The 18,431-nt window shown below is 42.8% G+C and overlaps 2 protein-coding genes across 2 annotated transcripts; both read right to left on the reverse strand.

The window, feature by feature from the left end:
• Positions 1-6,504: 6,504 nt before the first annotated feature.
• Positions 6,505-8,829, reverse strand: tmem253 (transmembrane protein 253). Its single transcript, XM_078283056.1, has 7 exons — positions 8,704-8,829; positions 8,369-8,530; positions 8,156-8,266; positions 7,633-7,689; positions 7,435-7,545; positions 7,026-7,172; positions 6,505-6,558 (listed from the first exon to the last, which is right to left on the reverse strand). Exons 2-7 carry the CDS (start codon positions 8,528-8,530, stop codon positions 6,505-6,507), a joined length of 642 nt encoding a protein of 213 aa, XP_078139182.1. The 5' UTR covers positions 8,704-8,829.
• Positions 8,830-9,465: 636 nt separating this feature from the next.
• Positions 9,466-17,832, reverse strand: LOC139921275 (B-cadherin). Its single transcript, XM_071911477.2, has 15 exons — positions 17,717-17,832; positions 17,528-17,626; positions 17,268-17,417; positions 16,356-16,511; positions 16,101-16,242; positions 15,820-15,992; positions 15,597-15,725; positions 15,037-15,222; positions 14,676-14,920; positions 14,335-14,477; positions 13,973-14,197; positions 13,391-13,615; positions 13,165-13,295; positions 12,512-12,655; positions 9,466-11,995 (listed from the first exon to the last, which is right to left on the reverse strand). The coding sequence occupies exons 1-15, from the start codon at positions 17,777-17,779 to the stop codon at positions 11,744-11,746; spliced, it is 2,463 nt and encodes an 820-aa protein (XP_071767578.2). The 5' UTR covers positions 17,780-17,832; the 3' UTR covers positions 9,466-11,743.
• Positions 17,833-18,431: the final 599 nt, after the last annotated feature.

Consider the following 18,431-nt stretch of genomic DNA (forward strand, 5'->3'; position numbering starts at 1 on the left):
GCATTTTGGCTAGTCATAATGTAATTAGGCTAGAGAACTGCCACTACTAGGCCTATACTGCTGCAGCAGCTGTAGTAGTAGCAGCAGCAGCAGCAGTGTTGTTGCTTGCCACTACTGACTAATACCACCTGGCTTAACGGTACTGCTGCAGCAGCAGGAGCAGACGCGGCAGCACCGCCCACGTTCCCCGGAGCCCTGGTGAAGCTCTAATTGTGGACTTTGGCAAGGGCCTATAACCCTATCAGAATGAATGAGAAAAAGGCGGCACGAGAGATGTGAGAGACACCACCAATCTTGTCCGTCCCTTGACGATTTGTTTTGTTTTTGTTTTCTTTTTGTATTCTTATTCTTGTCCTGTTTTATTCCTTGCATTTTTATGCTTGTTTTGTTTATACTCCGTGCATTTCTGTTCCTGCTGTGTTTTGACCACGTCCGTCCCTCGACGTCCTACCAGTACTCCTTCCTCGTCCTCCGATTTTTTTAAATTTTTTATTCTTGCCTTTTTTATTCTTGTCCTGTTTTATTCCTTGCATTTTTATGCTTGTTTTGTTTATACTCCGTGCATTTTTGTTCCTGCTGTGTTTTAACCACGTCCGTCCCTTGACGTCCTACAAGTACTCCTTCCTCGTCCCCCGATGCTCCTGCTTCATCTCATGCCGATTTTGACAGGATCGCGATCATTTGAAGACCGTGTTTTCACAGGATCCTCATTTCTCGCCTCAAATGTTACATTTAGGTAACACAAGAGAAAGCTTCCTACCACGACCATCAAGCACCCGACACTTCGCTGACATGAGGGCCGTGTCAAGAGGTTCCCAACGAGAGCCTCTTGCCACGGTCCAAGCAACAGCTGTACTTTGTTTTAACCACGTCCGTCCCTCGACGTCCTACCAGTACTCCTTCCTCGTCCTCCGATTTTTTTTTGTGCCTTTTTTATTCTTGTCCTGTTTTATTCCTTGCATTTGCATGCTTGTTTTGTTTATACTCCGTGCATTTCTGTTCCTGCTTTGTTTTAACCACGTCCATCCCTCGACGTCCTACCAGTACTCCTTCCTCGTCCTCCGATTTTTTTTAAAAATTTTTATTCTTGGCTTTTTTATTCCTTGCACTTTTATGCTTGTTTTGTTTATACTCCGTGCATTTTTGTTCCTGCTTTGTTTTAACCACGTCCGTCCCTCGACGTCCTACCAGTACTCCTTCCTCGTCCTCCGATTTTTTTTTGTGCCTTTTTTATTCTTGTCCTGTTTTATTCCTTGCATTTGCATGCTTGTTTTGTTTATACTCCGTGCATTTTTGTTCCTGCTTTGTTTTAACCACGTCCGTCCCTCGACGTCCTACAAGTACTCCTTCCTCGTCCCCCGATGCTCCTGCTTCATCTCATGCTGATTTTGACAGGATCGCGATCATTTGAAGACCGTGTTTTTACAGGATCCTCGTTTCTCGCCTCAAATGTTACATTTAGGTAACACAAGAGAAAGCTTCCTACCATGACCATCAAGCACCCGACACTTCGCTGACATGAGGGCCGTGTCAAGAGGTTCCCAACGAGAGCCTCTTGCCACGGTCCAAGCAACAGCTGTACTTTGTTTTAACCACGTCCGTCCCTCGACGTCCTACCAGTACTCCTTCCTCGTCCTCCGATTTTTTTTTTGTGCCTTTTTTATTCTTGTCCTGTTTTATTCCTTGCATTTGCATGCTTGTTTTGTTTATACTCCGTGCATTTCTGTTCCTGCTTTGTTTTAACCACGTCCATCCCTCGACGTCCTACCAGTACTCCTTCCTCGTCCTCCGATTTTTAAAAAAAAATTTTATTCTTGGCTTTTTTATTCTTGTCCTGTTTTATTCCTTGCACTTTTATGCTTGTTTTGTTTATACTCCCTGCGTTTTTGTTCCTGCTTTGTTTTAACCACGTCCATCCCTCGACGTCCTACAAGTACTCCTTCCTCGTCCCGCGATGCTCCTGCTTCATCTCATGCCGATTTTGACAGGATCGCGATCATTTGAAGACCGTGTTTTCACAGGATCCTCATTTCTCGCCTCAAATGTTACATTTAGGTAACACAAGAGAAAGCTTCCTACCACGACCATCAAGCACCCGACACTTCGCTGACATGAGGGCCGTGTCAAGAGGTTCCCAACGAGAGCCTCTTGCCACGGTCCAAGCAACAGCTGTACTTTATTTTAACCACGTCCGTCCCTCGACGTCCTACAAGTACTCCTTCCTCGTCCTCCGATTTTTTATAATTTTTTATTCTTGCCTTTTTCATTCTTGTCCTGTTTTATTCCTTGCATTTTTATGCTTGTTTTGTTTATACTCCGTGCATTTTTGTTCCTGCTGTGTTTTAACCACGTCCGTCCCTTGACGTCCTACAAGTACTCCTTCCTCGTCCCCCGATGCTCCTGCTTCATCTCATGCCGATTTTGACAGGATTGCGATCACTGTTCGATCAGTGTGATCAATGTTACATTTAGGTAACACAAGAGAAAGCTTCCTACCACGACCATCAAGCGCCCGACACTTCGCTGACATGAGGGCCGTGTCAAGAGGTTCCCAACGAGAGCCTCTTGCCACGGTCCAAGCAACAGCTGTACTTTGTTTTAACCACGTCCGTCCCTCGACGTCCTACCAGTACTCCTTCCTCGTCCTCCAAGTTGTCCTCCGTGTTTTATTCCTTGCATTTTTATGCTTGTTTTGTTTATACTCCGTGCATTTTTGTTCCTGCTTTGTTTTAACCATGTCTGTCCCTCAATGTCCTACAAGTAATACTCCTTCCTCGTCCCCCAATGCTCCTGCTTCATCTCTCTGTCTCTTGCCAATTTTGACAGTATTGCGATCATTTGAAGGCCGTGTTTTCACAGGGTCCTCATTTCTCGCCTCAAATGTTACATTTACGTAACACAAGAGAAAGCTTCCTACCATGTCCATCAAGCATCCTATACTAGGCTGTCAAGAGGTTCCCAACGAGAGCCTCTTGCCACGGTCCAAGCAACAGCTGCACCAGCGCTTCGGGGAGCGCGGCAAAGGTCTGACCCAACCACGGCTTTTTATTCCCTGAGCTGCTGCAGAATTCTGATTGTGATGTCATCAGTGCAGCTGAGACAGCTCTGATTGGTAGAGCAGAGTCCAGCTCCATCCAATGATGTCATAATCAGTTAGAATGGTGAAGCGAAGTCGTGTTCTGATTGGTGGAGGAGAAACAGCGGCCAAACCGCCGATTGAATGGCAAAAATGAGTTTGGATTATTTGAAATGACATTTAACCCTATGTAGAACTTTATTTCTATTTGGAGTAGGCTACACGTCATACTTTTCAAGACTAATGTGTGCAACAGAGGGCCAGGCCTATCATATTAAGGAATCAATGGATGAATCAATCAATAAATAAATGCAATAACAAATAAAGGAATAAAAGAATGAATGCATCAGTAAATCAACGAATAACCAATAATAATGACCACCACTGGATGATCCATGTCAGGGTGCAGTCATCGATTGCACCTTTGCTCTCTTGCTCATGAATGAATGAATGAATGAATGAATGAAAATGGTTCCTACATAGATATGGAAAGTCGGGGAATGTATGGAATAAGAAGTTGGTACTTTGGTAGTAAAGTAAGGAATTTTTGGAGGAAGCTGACTGAGCACTGAACGGGTTTGGATCAGAGTTGCTGTTCGGGACTGAAGATGATTCTGCGGTGGTTGCTTGGTCCAGTGCATGGACTTCGGCAGTGACAGCAGTGAGAGTTGCACCGGAGATCCAAGTCATCAGAACTATTTACAAGGAGAGAGATTCCCCTGCCATTCACACAGCATTCTCCCAGCAACTCGTCTCACCTCATGAGTCATCTCAACAGACTGGCTGGTTATTATTCATTATTCAATACCAGAGATGGAGGTGTGTTCAAGTTTTATCATTTATTTAACTGGACATTGAGAAATTGACTGATATGTGATCACAGTTAAAAGCGAAATGTCTGGTATTGTGTCAGTTATTGTTTTTGTTTATTCAAAGTGTGAACATGGACTTGTTTGAAATTCAGAGATAATCTGATGGTCTTATTACTGAACACTTTGTGAAGTGGGAAAAGTATTTAAGTTGAAATATTGAAGACTTAATGTGAAGTTGGAATATTTTGTTTCATTGATTTCACTGCAAAGTGTAGTGTTTATTTTAAAAATAGGAAATATTGGTCATATATAATTTTCTTGTCATTTTGATGATTTCGGTCTACTGACAATTCATATTAGACCTAAATACAAAAAAAGGGAATAATTCATACAATCTGATTAAATTAATACCATCCATTATTCAATGTTAACTAAGTTTCCAGTTGATGTTATTGAGTTTAGGCTTACCTTGGAGTAGGGGCGTCTCACCCATCCTGTTGAATATGGGGGGGGAGGGTTTGTGCTAAGTCTTAATCAGAGTAAGAGAGAGTTATTGAGCAGGATAGGTGTTGTGTAAACATAGTTGCACACGTGAGTATTGAGACTAATTTTGGGGGGTACTTGTTTTATTCAGGTGAACAAAAAAGTCTTGCTTTTCTATTTGCTCATACAATCCCTCAGTCGCCATCACATCCTTCCGGGCCGTTCCGCTGAAAGGTCAGGGCATCTGTCGCTGAGTCAGCAAAGACAGCCTCAGCCAGACTTATAGAAGGAAATTCTCCCATGCACTCGCCACACCCCCCCCCACCCCCCGACTCACTCACCCCCGTGTCATCACAGCTCAGCCTCAGTCACTTTCCTGTTGCAGTGTTTCCTCCAAGAAGAGAAGGGAGGGGGTTTCCTGTGGAGCCTGAAGTCAGATTCCACTCCAAAGACAAAAGATATGAACCATCGCTAACAGTAGACCACAACATATGAAAGCTGTTCAAAGGAATCCGGGCAGGACTTTTTGGTTTTTTTGGGGGGGGTTCTGATTTGTGTTCTTTAGGCCCAGCCACCATGTCAGGACCATGCAAACCATGTTATAATCTGACTATAAAGAATGAGGAAGCCCATGTTTTGAGGTTCAACCATAAACTGGGATGTATGCTTGTTTACAACTCAGATCACACTGAACACACACACACACACACACTGTACACACGCATTCCTATCAAGAAACAACAGCCGCACACATCAGCTACACACACAAACGCACATAGTATTTGTGATTCTTTCTGATTCTATGTGACTCCTACCATAAGAATTAGATATCAGCTTCTATAAAAACGCCCAGCCTTGTCCTCTTGCTCTCTTTTATTTTATGTCCATTTACTAATAAATCCCACTTTACCATTTCTACTCTATGTGTTCCCATAGCAGCACTCCCAACCAGGGAACAGCTGGAAGCTGTTAGCCAGACATGCCGTGAGAAACTGGTTCCTCTGTGATTTTTTCACTCGTCAGTGTGTGTGTGTATGTGTGTGTGTGTGTGTGTTTGTGTGTATGCTGTAAGATTGGTGTACGACCTTGCTTTATATTCTTTTTTTTTAACATTATATTTATTGATTTTGGCATACAGTCATACATACAAGTCATACAGCACAACATAGATTACATACTGTACAGAGCATACTGTATACATCCATGTTCCTGACATATTTAACCTTTTTATTATTCAGAACATAGTACATATGTCAGGCAATTCAAGTAAAGCAATCTCATATTCTATTCATACACACAGAAAGAGGACACTGAACACTATGAGAGTTTGTCTCTGAATCAGACTGGACTACAATATGAAATGTTACAAAGTCAATGGCAATGCTGCCCTCTAGTGTTGACCACAGAGTAGCATCTGTGCAAAATGAGGAAAATCGATAAGCATGTGGAAGATAATAAGGAAATGTTGAAATGACAAACCAGCTATGTGAATCCAGACTTCATAAGCTATGAGTTTCAGTAATATCAGTTTTAACAAGGACCTGTTAGATAATGTGGTCAAGATAGCTTCACTGTGAAAACATATTTTTGTTTTATGTTTTATACAATAAATATAGCATGGATATAGGTTACAGTGGGTTGTCACAAAAGTGCATCCATTAGCAGTGTCACATTATCAGATAACCCTCGACACATGACACATATAATTTGTATTTATATTTCCCTGTTGCAGTTTGATGAGTCATTTTTGTCTGCTATATACATTATTACTTGTTTAACTAGTGTACTGTTTCAGTCAGTTGTCCACTTTCCCTCCTCATCCACTTCTTTATTAAGTTTGGGAAGTGAATCTCAGGGCCGGATGCATAAAGTTCTTCGGAAGTCTGAAGGAGAAGTGACTCTGGGTCATCAGTCAGACGACATGATAACATCTCACCATGGTTAGAAATGCAACCACATCTGAAATCAGCATTACTATTGCACAAATGTTGTGCATACAGGCCCTGGTCTATAACAGTAACTAGGTTTACAAAACTCTGTGCAAGGTGATTATTTAGAAAAATGGGCACATGCAGAACTAAATAATATACAAATACTATAATAATAGACAAATAGATTTGATCTCATTTATATTCACAGGCTAAATTCCCCTTGTTCCAATAGAGGCTCTGTGTTTTCATCTGGATCCTGTGCAAAAAAAGAGAAAGAAAACATTAGATTCACATTAAATCCAACAGCTTACAATAGTCCGGTTTGAATTTCCTGTTTTCTAAGATCAGCATCTCACCGACGGCTTAGTGTTTGTTCCAAAGAAACTGACTCATTTCGTTGGAAGTTGCAACATCCAAAATCAGCTGATGGAGCATCAGTGCAAAAACTGTATTACACATCATCCCAGCCAACGTCCCTTCAAATTTGGTTTGACCAGAATAGTTTGATGATCCAATCTCCCACCTTTGCATTGGCTTTCTAACAAGCAATGCACTGAAAGTGTAGGATACTGTAGAAGCAGGCAAGTGGATACATGCAAAACATTTTCATCAGCATAATGAACTCCTATTGGGAAAACAATCAACTCTGGTGTTATACCATTTGCATTTCCTATGTGTGTGTGTGTGTGTGTGTGTGTGTGTGTGTGTGCATGACCTACTGACCTGTGCGAGGCGGCTGTAGGTCTGAATGTGGGGGGAACTGTAGCGGCGCAGGCCTCTCCAGGACAGGAAAAGCGTGTAGATGGATGCCAGCAGACACTGTACAGTGAACGCTATGGAGCTCCCCTTCGCAACATAGGAACCAGCACGCTAGCAGGGAAAAGGTCAGAGGGACAGAGTGAGGGGGAGAGGTCAAATACACTTCAGAAGAGCACAGAGATTTCATAAAAGCTGGTTGTTCCACACATTTAGGTGCTCTGCACATCTAAAAAGCTAAAGGTTGAAACAGCTTTTCATGAGAAATCAGATGCTATTTGACTGCTTGAATAGACAGACTCAATCAGACCAGCGTTTACAGAATCTCCATGCTATAAATGAAGAGTAAAAGCTCTTCCCGTTCCTTCCTAATTACCTGTTGGTTTGTGCTGAGTGTGACTGGCTCTGCTGAGGTGAGGCTGTAGGCCAGCAGAGCACAGAATCCCAACAGCAGACTGAAGAGGTTCAGACCCATCAGAGTGGTGACCTGCTCACGATGAACGCAAAATTAACAAATTAACACATATAACATAAGCAAACAATCAAACAAGAAAGAATTACATACAGTATTTACCTTCAGTTTGTTTGGTTTCCTCTGGGTATCCATTGCCAGACACCCAATGGCCACATACTGTAACAACACACACTGTTCAGAAACTGTTATTGGTCGCTATAGAGATGACCCACCCTGTCTCAAGGATCTGTATATAAATCTGAACTGGATATATTGGTTGAAAACACATCAGCGAATATACACTACCAGTCAAAGTTTTGACACACCTGATTGAACTGTGTGTAAATGCTCAACATTTGTTTTTTAGACAAATATAAATAGTGAAGTTGATGCCTATGTATGAATTTCTTTCCAAAGCCTTTGCCTTTCCATCAAGGCAAAGGGCAGCTACTTTAAAGAATCTACAATATAAGATAGTTTTGATTGAACACTTTTTTGGTCACTGCATAATTCCATTTGTGTTATTGCATAGTTGTGATGTCTTTACCATTATTCTAAAATGTGAAAAATAGTTAAAATCAAGAAAAATGCAGTGTGTCCAAACTTTGGACTGGTATTGTATGTCATGAAATTGTGGACTTACAAATAGGCTAGACCAGACCGGTGTTGTCATGGAGACGGAGCAGTTGTAGCTCACACAGGCATGGGTGACTGTGGTTAGTATGCAGGCCAAGGCACTGAGGACCTGCACCACCTGAGGGGCAGCGGAGGGAGTAAAGGGTTCAGAAGGATCAAACCTAAGATAATCTTAAAATATCTTTACAGTTTGGACAGGCAGAGGAAAGTAGAGTCTCACCCCTGTGACTAAAAGCCGGGTATTCACAACTGTCCCAAACCAGCGCTGAATCCTGACGTCTCTCAGCTCGCCCTGATTGGTAGCCAGAGCCAGTGGGCGGGTCGAGGGTGTCTCCTTAAAGTACACCTGGTACAGCCCCTCCTGGAACATGTTCTGCGTCATCTGTTGTGGAAGAAAAACAACATTCTCATTTAATTGGAATGAAAACAAAATGGATGTAGAAATGCCCTACACACACGCCAAGCCCCCCCTCCTCCTCCCCAACACACACACAAACACAGATCTTGGATTCGGATTTCACACTTGATTTCACTCCATGTTTTCTTGCTGCTCACCTTCCCCAGTGAATGTACAAAGCTTCAACTCCTTTATCCACAGGCCCTCATATCAACAGCAAAACAAAAACAATCTGCTACCTGGGAAAAGAGAACATTTAAACAGGATAGTTTTCTCACTCGTCTCCCCAGTGTCTTACATTCAGTGTACGAGATCCTGAGGGTCAAAGTTCACTTGAGTTTGTTCTTTCATGTGGTTGATAAAGTCCACCCATGAGGAAGTGATACAGGGAGCTTATTGGTTGTGAGCAAAGAGCGTATAAACTTGTAGATAATGCTCTCCATGGCGTTAGAAGGCAGGTTTCGTTTTCCAGACAGGATGAGATTTTAGTTTCTGTCATAGCCCATTACCTCTCTCTCGCTCTCTCTCTCTCTCCCTCCCTCCCTCTCTCCCTCCCTCTCTCTCTCCCTCCCTCTCCCTCTCTCCCTCTCTCTCTCTCTCCCTCCCTCTCTCCCCCCTCTCTCTCTCACCACAGGTTGATAGTTAAACATTACGGGTGTTCAATACATTCTTCACCTTAGCCTTTCTATTCCAATAGTACATGAACCAAAATGACTGAATTATATAATAAACTTTATTTGAAAAGCACTATATTTTTTAAAACACTGTTTACAAAGTTCTTAACAATCAAACCAAATAAATAAATAAAAATAAAAAAGCATAACCATAAAATAAGATAAAACAAGTAAAAACAAGGCACCACAAGACAAAGGTAAGAACAGAGTAAGACAATATGAGGGTAAAAATAATAAGGTAAAGGCTTCACATATACAAATAGGTTTTAAGGAGTTCCAGAAAACAAAAGGGACTGGAGCACACCGATTGATTCACAGCCTTTAATTATGCAAACAGACTAATGTTTCAACACTACTGTGTCTTCATCAGAGTCAAAGTGGACAAAGACATGAGGCAAACAACATATATAGTCAACCTAGACCAGGTGTACAATTGTCATTGGATAATTGGTTGAACAGGGTTTCAAATCTATTGGATAATGAATCCAAGGGTGGGAGTTGCCATAGTCAGTGTCCAAGTGCCACACCCCTAACAACATGTCAGAAACAAAAGAACATAGACCTCTCTTAAAGTTACAAAGATAAAAGTACAAAAAGTACAAGTACAAATACCCGTCAAATATGACAAATTAGAGGAAACATGACATATTCAGTTCTTCATTTATGCCAAAAGGCTAACAACATGTCAGAAACAAAAGAACAAAAGAACACTAACTTCTCTTAAAGTTACAAAGATAAAGGTACAAAAAGTACAAGTACAAACATCCGTCAAGTGTGCCAAATTAGAGGAAACATGACAAACTCAGTTCTTCATTTATGCCAAAGGGCTCCACTGTATTCAGAGTGTGAATCCAATATGCCTCTCTGCGGAGCAGTGAGTTGATGATGTCACCACCTCTAGGAGAGGGTGAAACTTTTTCTATTCCCCAGAACTTTAATGATGCTGCAGAGCCGTGGTTAGCCTGTGCATAATGTCGAGCAATACCATAGTCCATGTTTTGTGTACGTATTGCAGACTTATGTTCAGATATGCGAATCTTTAAAGCTTAAAAGGTTAAAGGTTTTAAGGAGTGATTGAAAAGATGATACCGACTCTGCCAGCCTGAGTTCCTCAGGCAGGTTGTCCCAAAGCCTCGGGGTCTGATGGCAAAAGTTCAGTCACAACTAGTCTTGAGCCTGGACTTTGGATCAGCCAGGAGGATCTGAGGCTGCACACTGGCTCATAGGGGATTAACATGTCTGCGATATAGCCTGGGGAGAAGACTTAACTGTGCTTTAAAAGAGATCAGTAAAATCTGAAATTCTAAATTTAACAGGTAACCGGTGAAGAAATGCCAGGACTGGAGTGATGTGATTTTGCATGTTTAAATCCTAGCTGCCACGTTTTGTACAAACTGGGGACATGAAAGAGTTTTAATTGATGCCAGAATAAAGAGAGTTACTGTAGTCTAAACATGAAAAAATAAAAGCATCAATCACTTCCTCTAGATTAGTAAATTATAAAAATGGCTTGATTTTAGAAATGGTTCCCTGCTCAAAGACTGCACCACTGTCTTTACCTGTACATCAAAGCTCAATTCAGCATCAAAAAATACACCTAAATTTCAGGCAGCTGGCTTCCCGTTGCTTCCTGTTGAGCGCCAAGTTCATTATGAATCTGGTTATAGGCAGCTGTATGAGTTTCACAGCCCCAATGTGAAATGATTCCCAGACCCAAAGATTTGATGGAATACAACCAGACACCTATAGAGCTGTACGTGCCTGGAGATTTCTACATTTACCAAGACATTTTACACACATTGCTCAGATTAGAGGTAGTCCATGCCATCGAGAATGAGCAGTGCATGTTCTAAAATAGGCTTCATAATTGAGTCGCTACTTGCAATTGTGATTGTAGATCCCAGTACACAGACATCAAAACTCATTAGTAGTGAAACCACACAACCACTACAATTTATATCAGCCATTTCTATAAACTCAAAAAGGAAAAGCTTGCACAGGGTTTTAAACTTTTAGCAGGATTTATCACATTTTTTGTTAACTGACCTTGAAAGACACTGATTTTTTTTTTATATTTGGCAAAGGACTCTGCAACAGCAGGCCAAGGATGAACTGTTGTTTCCCCCTCTTTACTTTATTATACACAAAAAATGACAGCGTTTCCATAAATAACTGCGCAGCCCCCCTTTTACAGCTTTAAATAGGCCACAAATTCTATTCCCAAGAATTCCAACAATCCCTGTGAATATAACAGGAGTTAAATTGGACTCTGTGGAAGGTCATTATTTAGAAAAATGTCTGTTGCAATTGTCATTATTCACCCATAGCTTTCTGCACCATGCCTGGGCAATAAACAGGGCAGTGAGGCTGTGAATGACGCGAGGAGAGAGCATGAGCAGCTTCCATCCCAGACTGCCACTGTGGTCGGGAAAAGCCATAAGAGTCAGCAGAGAGAGGTCAGGCAGCGCTCTGAGGACATTAAGCAGATGGACACAAAGTTGGAGAATCTCTTAACGACACGCAGTCAGACCCATTCCGTTTTCCCTGGCAGCGTGTCAGTGTCATCGTCCTCCTCTGGCCCCGCTGCGTACAGGTCTGCCAGCCTGCTGAAGCGCGGCCCCCAGCCGGCCAGGCTGCGGTAGTCCTGCTCCCCGTCTGAGCTGGAGGAGTGGAGGGAACTGAGAGAAGCCGCGTCCGAGCCGACACCTTCGTAGTCAAACACCAGGAGAGAGTCGTAGGGAGGGGCGGTGGGGTCGCTGTCTGCAGCACGCAGGTTCTGCAGGGGTGAACGAGGATAGATCAGTGACACTAAGCACATATTACAGAGGACGCTCACAAACATGAAATAAACAAATACATACTGTTGATCTTCAGAACACTCACATACATGTTAAAGGTACACTACCAATCAAGTTTGGACACACATTTTTCTTTATTTTTACTATTTTCCACATTTTAGAATAATACTAAAGACATCAAAACTATGAAATAACACAAATAGAATTATGCAGTGACCAAAAAAGTGTTAAACAAATCAAAACTATCTTATATTCTTTTTTGCCTTGATGAGGAAAGGCAAAGGCTTTGGAAAGAAATTCATACATAGGCATCAACTTCACTGTTTATATTTGTCTAAGAAACAAATTTCAAGCATTTAAGCATGAGCCTTTAGATCAAAATGGCTTTAAGAGAATGAAAAACATAGTACATTCAATCAGGTGTGTCCAAACTTTTGACTGGTAGTGTATTCTATTAAACATTGGCCTAACATGTAAAAGTTGACATCACTCACATCCTCAATAAAGTTGCCAATCTCCTCGTTCACCTGGGGCCGCAGGCGGTAGCGGGGGAGGGTCTGGGCAGTGGGAAACACATCAGCACAGAAGACCTGAGGACGGCTGTCCAGCCCTCTGTGGAGCTGGCTCAGGTCATACTCCTGCACAAGTACGGAAACACACTTTCAAAACACCTGCAGATAACCCACTGGAACAGTTCTGACAGCAAAACATAAAGTAGCCTCGCCACAAACGTGTCCCTGACTTTGGCTCTACTCAGATGACAGAGTTACTCATATTAGTTTAACAGGAGGAGGTTGGGTAATGTAATCATTACCACAGCATGTCTGCTGTGTGAGCAACTTTTACTTACTGTGCGCACCTGTAACAAATCTGGCCTATTTTACCTATGGCTATTTGCCATAATAAATCAGGTAAAACTAGTCTGGGGTGAATGGATATTAGTTACATGTGTGATGAGTGTGTGTGAAGCAAGGCTGCCTAATCACTTCAACATTAGACATTTTTTGACAAATTAGAGATTTCTCTTATCTGTGATAACAACTGCATTTCAGACATTTTAGTCCTGAAAACTAATCCCATCCAAAAAGAGCTTTAGTCTACTTTCAGCAGCCTAAACTCCTCCTCTCTCCCCCCCTCCTGCTCCTACCTGGTCCTCTTCACCTCCTCCCTCCTCATCGTAGTAGAAGATGTTGTCTCGGACTACGTGTTCAAGTAGAGGCACCTCCTTCTCAGAGCTCCTCCTTCTCCGGAGCAGCAGCAGCAGCAGCAGGAGAAGCACTGTGATCAACAGAAAAACTGTCTGATTAAAAACAGAAATAGTCAAGCAAGACATGTATGAAACAAACTGGGGATAAGAAGGATACGTTACGTACACAGAACTCCAAAAATGGCTCCCAGAACTCCAGTTGAAAGAGAGGGAATGTGTGCGCGAGGTGCAGGATGTGGGATGAAGCAGATGGAGACGGCCCCTTGGCACTGGCACACCTCGACGTCCAGCGTGCTGTCCTGGTACAGCGTGCCGGCGTCATAGATACGCATCAGAACATAATAGTCCCCAGGAGACAACAGCCTCTTGGGGGCCAGGACTGCCACGTCACCTGCAAGGAGGGACAGCCAGGGAAGAGATAGTTAAATGAAATGAACTCCCATTACTTTTACTTCCTGGAAAACAGAGTATCTTTAATGGTGACCGATTTTTTAACAATCCCGCCACTCCTATCCTATTTGTTTGGGGTTATTGTTCATCATGTATGTCATGTATATCTCTAATTGGTGGAGAACTGGACGTCTTTCTTCTGGTGCATCATGGTTAGGTTTTCATGTGCTACAGTATGTATTTAAAATGATGTAATGACTTGGGGCAGGTAGTTCCAGATGAACAGCTGTCATTTATATGTTTATTTTGGTGTCATTTCTATGTTTTATATTGTGAACTGTCTAGTGAGTGCTCTTACTTGTGGTATTGGTGCTAATGGTCCAGTTGATGCGGTGCTCTCCCTGAAGCTCCACAGTAAATGGCCCGGCATTGCCAGGTCCGTCCCGGTCCACAATATCCAGCAGGGCAGGAATGGGGTCCGTGTTGCACAGGCTGGCTTTCCTCTGCTTGATCAGAGGAGCGTTGTCATTCACATCTAACAGACTCACTACAAGTGTCCCTGTGCCTGTAGCTGGGACTGTGTCTGGAGGTGAAAAGAGAGAAGGAAAAGGTAGGGGTAGTATTCAGCCCGGGAGTACAAAAAAAAAAGACAAATGGCAAAGAGCAGATTTCCTTCTGGAAGAATGAGAATGTAATTAGATGAGTCCAATACAATGTTACCATTGTCATAAGCCAAAATTAAGACTGTGTATTTGTCGTGTTTGACAAAGGTAGACTCTCTGTCCATGTGGCTTTTGACTTTGACCAATCCAGTGTCTTTATCAATGCTCAGCCACTTGGCAGTGTCATCATGTAGTTGATATCTGAGAAAGAGAGAAAGAGAGAGAGACAGAGAGAAAGTATTGAATTTGTTGTTTTGTATTTCATGCCAATAAAGCTTGAATTGAACTGAAGTGAAAGAGAGAGACAGACAGACAACCTGATTCAAATGAAAACAGAAACACACATGTTCACATGTACATATATGTGTGTGTGTGTGTGTACGCACATGTACCCATTACCTTACACTCTGCCTCCTGGCTGAGTCTGGGTCCTCGGCTCTGAAGCCGGCCACACTGCTGCCTACAGCCGCGTCCTCCGACCTGCTCACATGGATCTGTGCTGGGCTGAAAACAGGGGACTCGTTCCGGTCCTCCACCCTTATGGTGACTGTCGCTGTGGAGGTGGACACCGGCCTGGAAAACACCGCCTCGTTCTCCACCGCCACCAGCAGAGTGAAGACGGGAACGCTCTCAAAATCCAGCTCCTTGGTAGAGATGGAGAGCAGAGAGGAGGGAGGCTGAGATGTAGTGGGAGGTATTCAGCATGTTGAGCCAAACAACAAACAGGGAAACTGATGAAAACAGACCGGTGCGTGCCAACCTTGACTGTAGTGAGGATTCCCTCCATTTTACTGGGGCCTGTGCTGATGTTGAAGTGCCCCCCCTCGTTGCCGTGGATTATGGCGTATTTGGTGTTGGTGTTGGGAGACCCAGGCTCATCCTGGTCCGTGACCTTTAACCTAACCACCTCCACTCCAGCCTCATTCTCAGGGACTGGCCTAGATATCTGGGAGACAGCAAGACGAAGATGTTCCCTGCCAGTTGTCTATCACATTGTCATAACAAGTAAAGTCAACTTATGTCTTTACTTGTCTTATCCACATAAAAAGGCAGTGGAAAAATCAGTTCCCAATGGGTCAGAGAATAAAATTGAAAAGGTGGGAAACCATATAATGCACAAAACAAGTAGTTTATTTGCTATAAATAGTGCTAACAAATACAAGCACTTCAAAGCATCTGAGTAGCTGCTATACCAAGCCTATATTTGTGTTCATTTATTGCTTTAAAGTGCTTGTATTTGTTGTATTTCTTGTATTTCCTACCTTTTCCATTTTATGTTTACTTGTCTTATATCATTAAATGTATTGATATTCTACTCACAGATGTGATGGTGAATTGTGGAGCATGATCGTTGCTGTCAGTAACGGTGATGACAGCAGTGCAGGTAGCCGTTAGCCCCGCCCCCTCCATATCAGCCGCCTCAATGATCAGCTTGTACTCCGGGTGAGTCTAAGAGGGAAGGGCAGTTAAAGCGGAGGTGGATGGCAGGTGAAGGGTAAAAAAGTCTTGGCAAGAGGAGAGCAAAGTTCGCACCATACTTTACCTCTCTGTCCAGTCCGTCTTCCACCACACTGATGACTCCACTCACTGGGCTTATGGCAAACATGGCCGGCTTGGGCGCTGCTGGCGCCTGATCCTGAATCCGATACCTAACTATAGCATTCTCTGTCTTTGGGTCGTCCCGATCCACCGCTGTCACCCTCATGAAGGAGTGATCTAGGGGTTGAGGCAAAAGGAATTATAACAAGGGATTATTACGAGTTGAAAGTCTCAGTTTCAGATGAAGTCACTGGTGGGAGTGTCTAGTTGAATCCTTTATCTCACCGATGGCAGTGCTTTCGCTCACTCTGCCATGGAAGAGGTTTTTAGTGAAATCTGGATGGTTGTCATTCTGGTCAATGACGTTGATAATGAGCTCCATGGGCTCCTCAGCCTCTCCGCCCGCAGTCAGCGCATGGGCCCACAGCTGGAACACCCAACATAACAAACATACCACGTTAAAAATGAAGGTGGATATGGATAAGGACATAGTTATGGGGTAAATTATACAGAGAGTGATCATGCTTTGTCTCAGCTCACGTTGTATTTGTCCTTTTTCTCCCTGTCCAGCGGCTGGGTCAGAAACATCATCCCAGATCGCCTATCGACTCTGAAAAGGCCCTCAGGGGGCTGGTCAGCACCCAGTCCAGTGATCTTGTAGGTTATTGCCACCTTGTTGTCTTTGCTTGACTTAATCTAAAGCACAACAACACAGCAAAGATATTTAATTCAAAAGGGGTTTAGTCATATCAATGCCAGTGCAAATACATTTAAAGTGTGGTGGAAGTTTTCTGTAATAAAAAGACTTGGAGATGAGAAGTTGTCCTTCTGTTATCTTTATTGCTTGCAAGCAAGACGCAATGCCCACCCAACGAGTGTGTGAGACAAAGAGCGAAACAATGAGCTTTGTCCACCTTTCTTATAATCATGCAGTAGAAACAGCTGAGTCATGAGAAGTCCAGCACATTCTTATACTAGAAACATTCTACGATTAAGGTGCATCTGTGCAAGACAAAATCCAGTTCCAACCGGACACTCAAGGCCTTCTCTGGTCAGAACCTTTGTTTATCTCAAACTGGTGGAGAATGGAAAAGTACTGAAGAGAGAGACAGCATTCAACTGAGAAATGGTATCATGCTTGATACATGATGAATAGAATGGCCAGGTTACGGAGATAAAAGATTTCCAGTGCAAACAAGGACCAATTCAACTAGCCACTGTCTTATCTGTCTCAGGTCAGGTCAAAGACATGAGAGATGTGCTGAACAGCAGTTTGTAAATTTCCACAGAGATGAGCTCTCATAATAATACAAAGAGAGTACAGTACAGATATTAAAGACATATAGAATAGTATAATAGTGTAATTTCCTCCACATAAAGCATCAATTCAAAACAATTCAAAAACCGTTTTACCATTACCACAGTCTTGCATGTCACTGAGAGCGTAGTTACCTGCACCATGACTTTGGGATATGGACCCTTGTCATTTTCTGGGAAGTTCATTTCTGGAATAACCCAGTCCCTCTTCATCCGATGCAAGCTGCTGGAGAAGTGTCGAAACTCCAAGGTGGCGAGTTGCTGGATGCCCACGTCAGAGCTGCTCTGTTTCAATGATTACGCACCACACCATGTCAGAACTTTACTTGTGATTTATTTCAAATGATAAAGCAAGCTCATGGTTACATGTGAAATAAATGTAAAAACAGTTTTACCTTTAGATTTTTGCTTCTTGGGATTCCACTCATAGAGCGGCTGGTTGTGTTGTCCAAGCAGCATGGTGGGATGTCTGCTGCGACCAGGGCAGCCAGACACTGAGGAACAAACACTCATCCAATACAGTAGCTGAAAACAAAATGAAGGTAAAAACCCAGATTACATGACTGCAGTGTCAAAACACTCACCTGGACTTGGTACAGCAGAAAAGTGAGTCTCGCAGTCCTGCACTTCCCCTTGATCTCCTTCATAGTATTAGAAACCAGCCTCTCAATCCCAACAGCTCAGTCTTCCTAAGTCCAGACTATATCAACACTTTCTCCTTATTGAGTCTTTTCCACCTTGCTATTTCCTCAGTCTGTGCAGATAAATCCTCTTCTTTTGTCCTCAGGTACAATCATTGTCAGAAGTATTTTGGTTTGTCAACTGCCTGTGGCTAAATGTAGATGCTGTGTTGACTCCTGTTGATGCTAACTGACTCCTGGATTGTTTGATTTTATCAGTGCAAAGCTGGAGAAACAAAGAAGCTAGAGGTGACCTCAGGCACCGACAGACATGCTGGTGTGTGTTTACCATGCAGGTGAATCGTCCCACATTTGTCCAACACTCTCACCTTTCAAAAACTGAGCTGTTCACTGTGTCAGGCATTTTTTTTAACTCACAAATTCTAAGTGATGAAAGTGTAGAAAAATAAAACATTAATTATTTTGTAAAATATATACTTTCACATACTTATATTGTTTACACCTCAGCATAATCTGACAGCCAGGGTTGAACTTTTTCTCACTGAGGATGACATGCATGTGTTGACAAAACACTTGAGGATCAGACCGGCTCCTATGGCACTCAGCAAATAATACGTTAGAGCTGTTTGTTTTGAAATGTCTGTCTCCCACACAATTT

This window comes from Centroberyx gerrardi, chromosome 4 (assembly GCF_048128805.1).
Source record: "Centroberyx gerrardi isolate f3 chromosome 4, fCenGer3.hap1.cur.20231027, whole genome shotgun sequence".
Taxonomy (NCBI): domain Eukaryota; kingdom Metazoa; phylum Chordata; class Actinopteri; order Beryciformes; family Berycidae; genus Centroberyx; species Centroberyx gerrardi.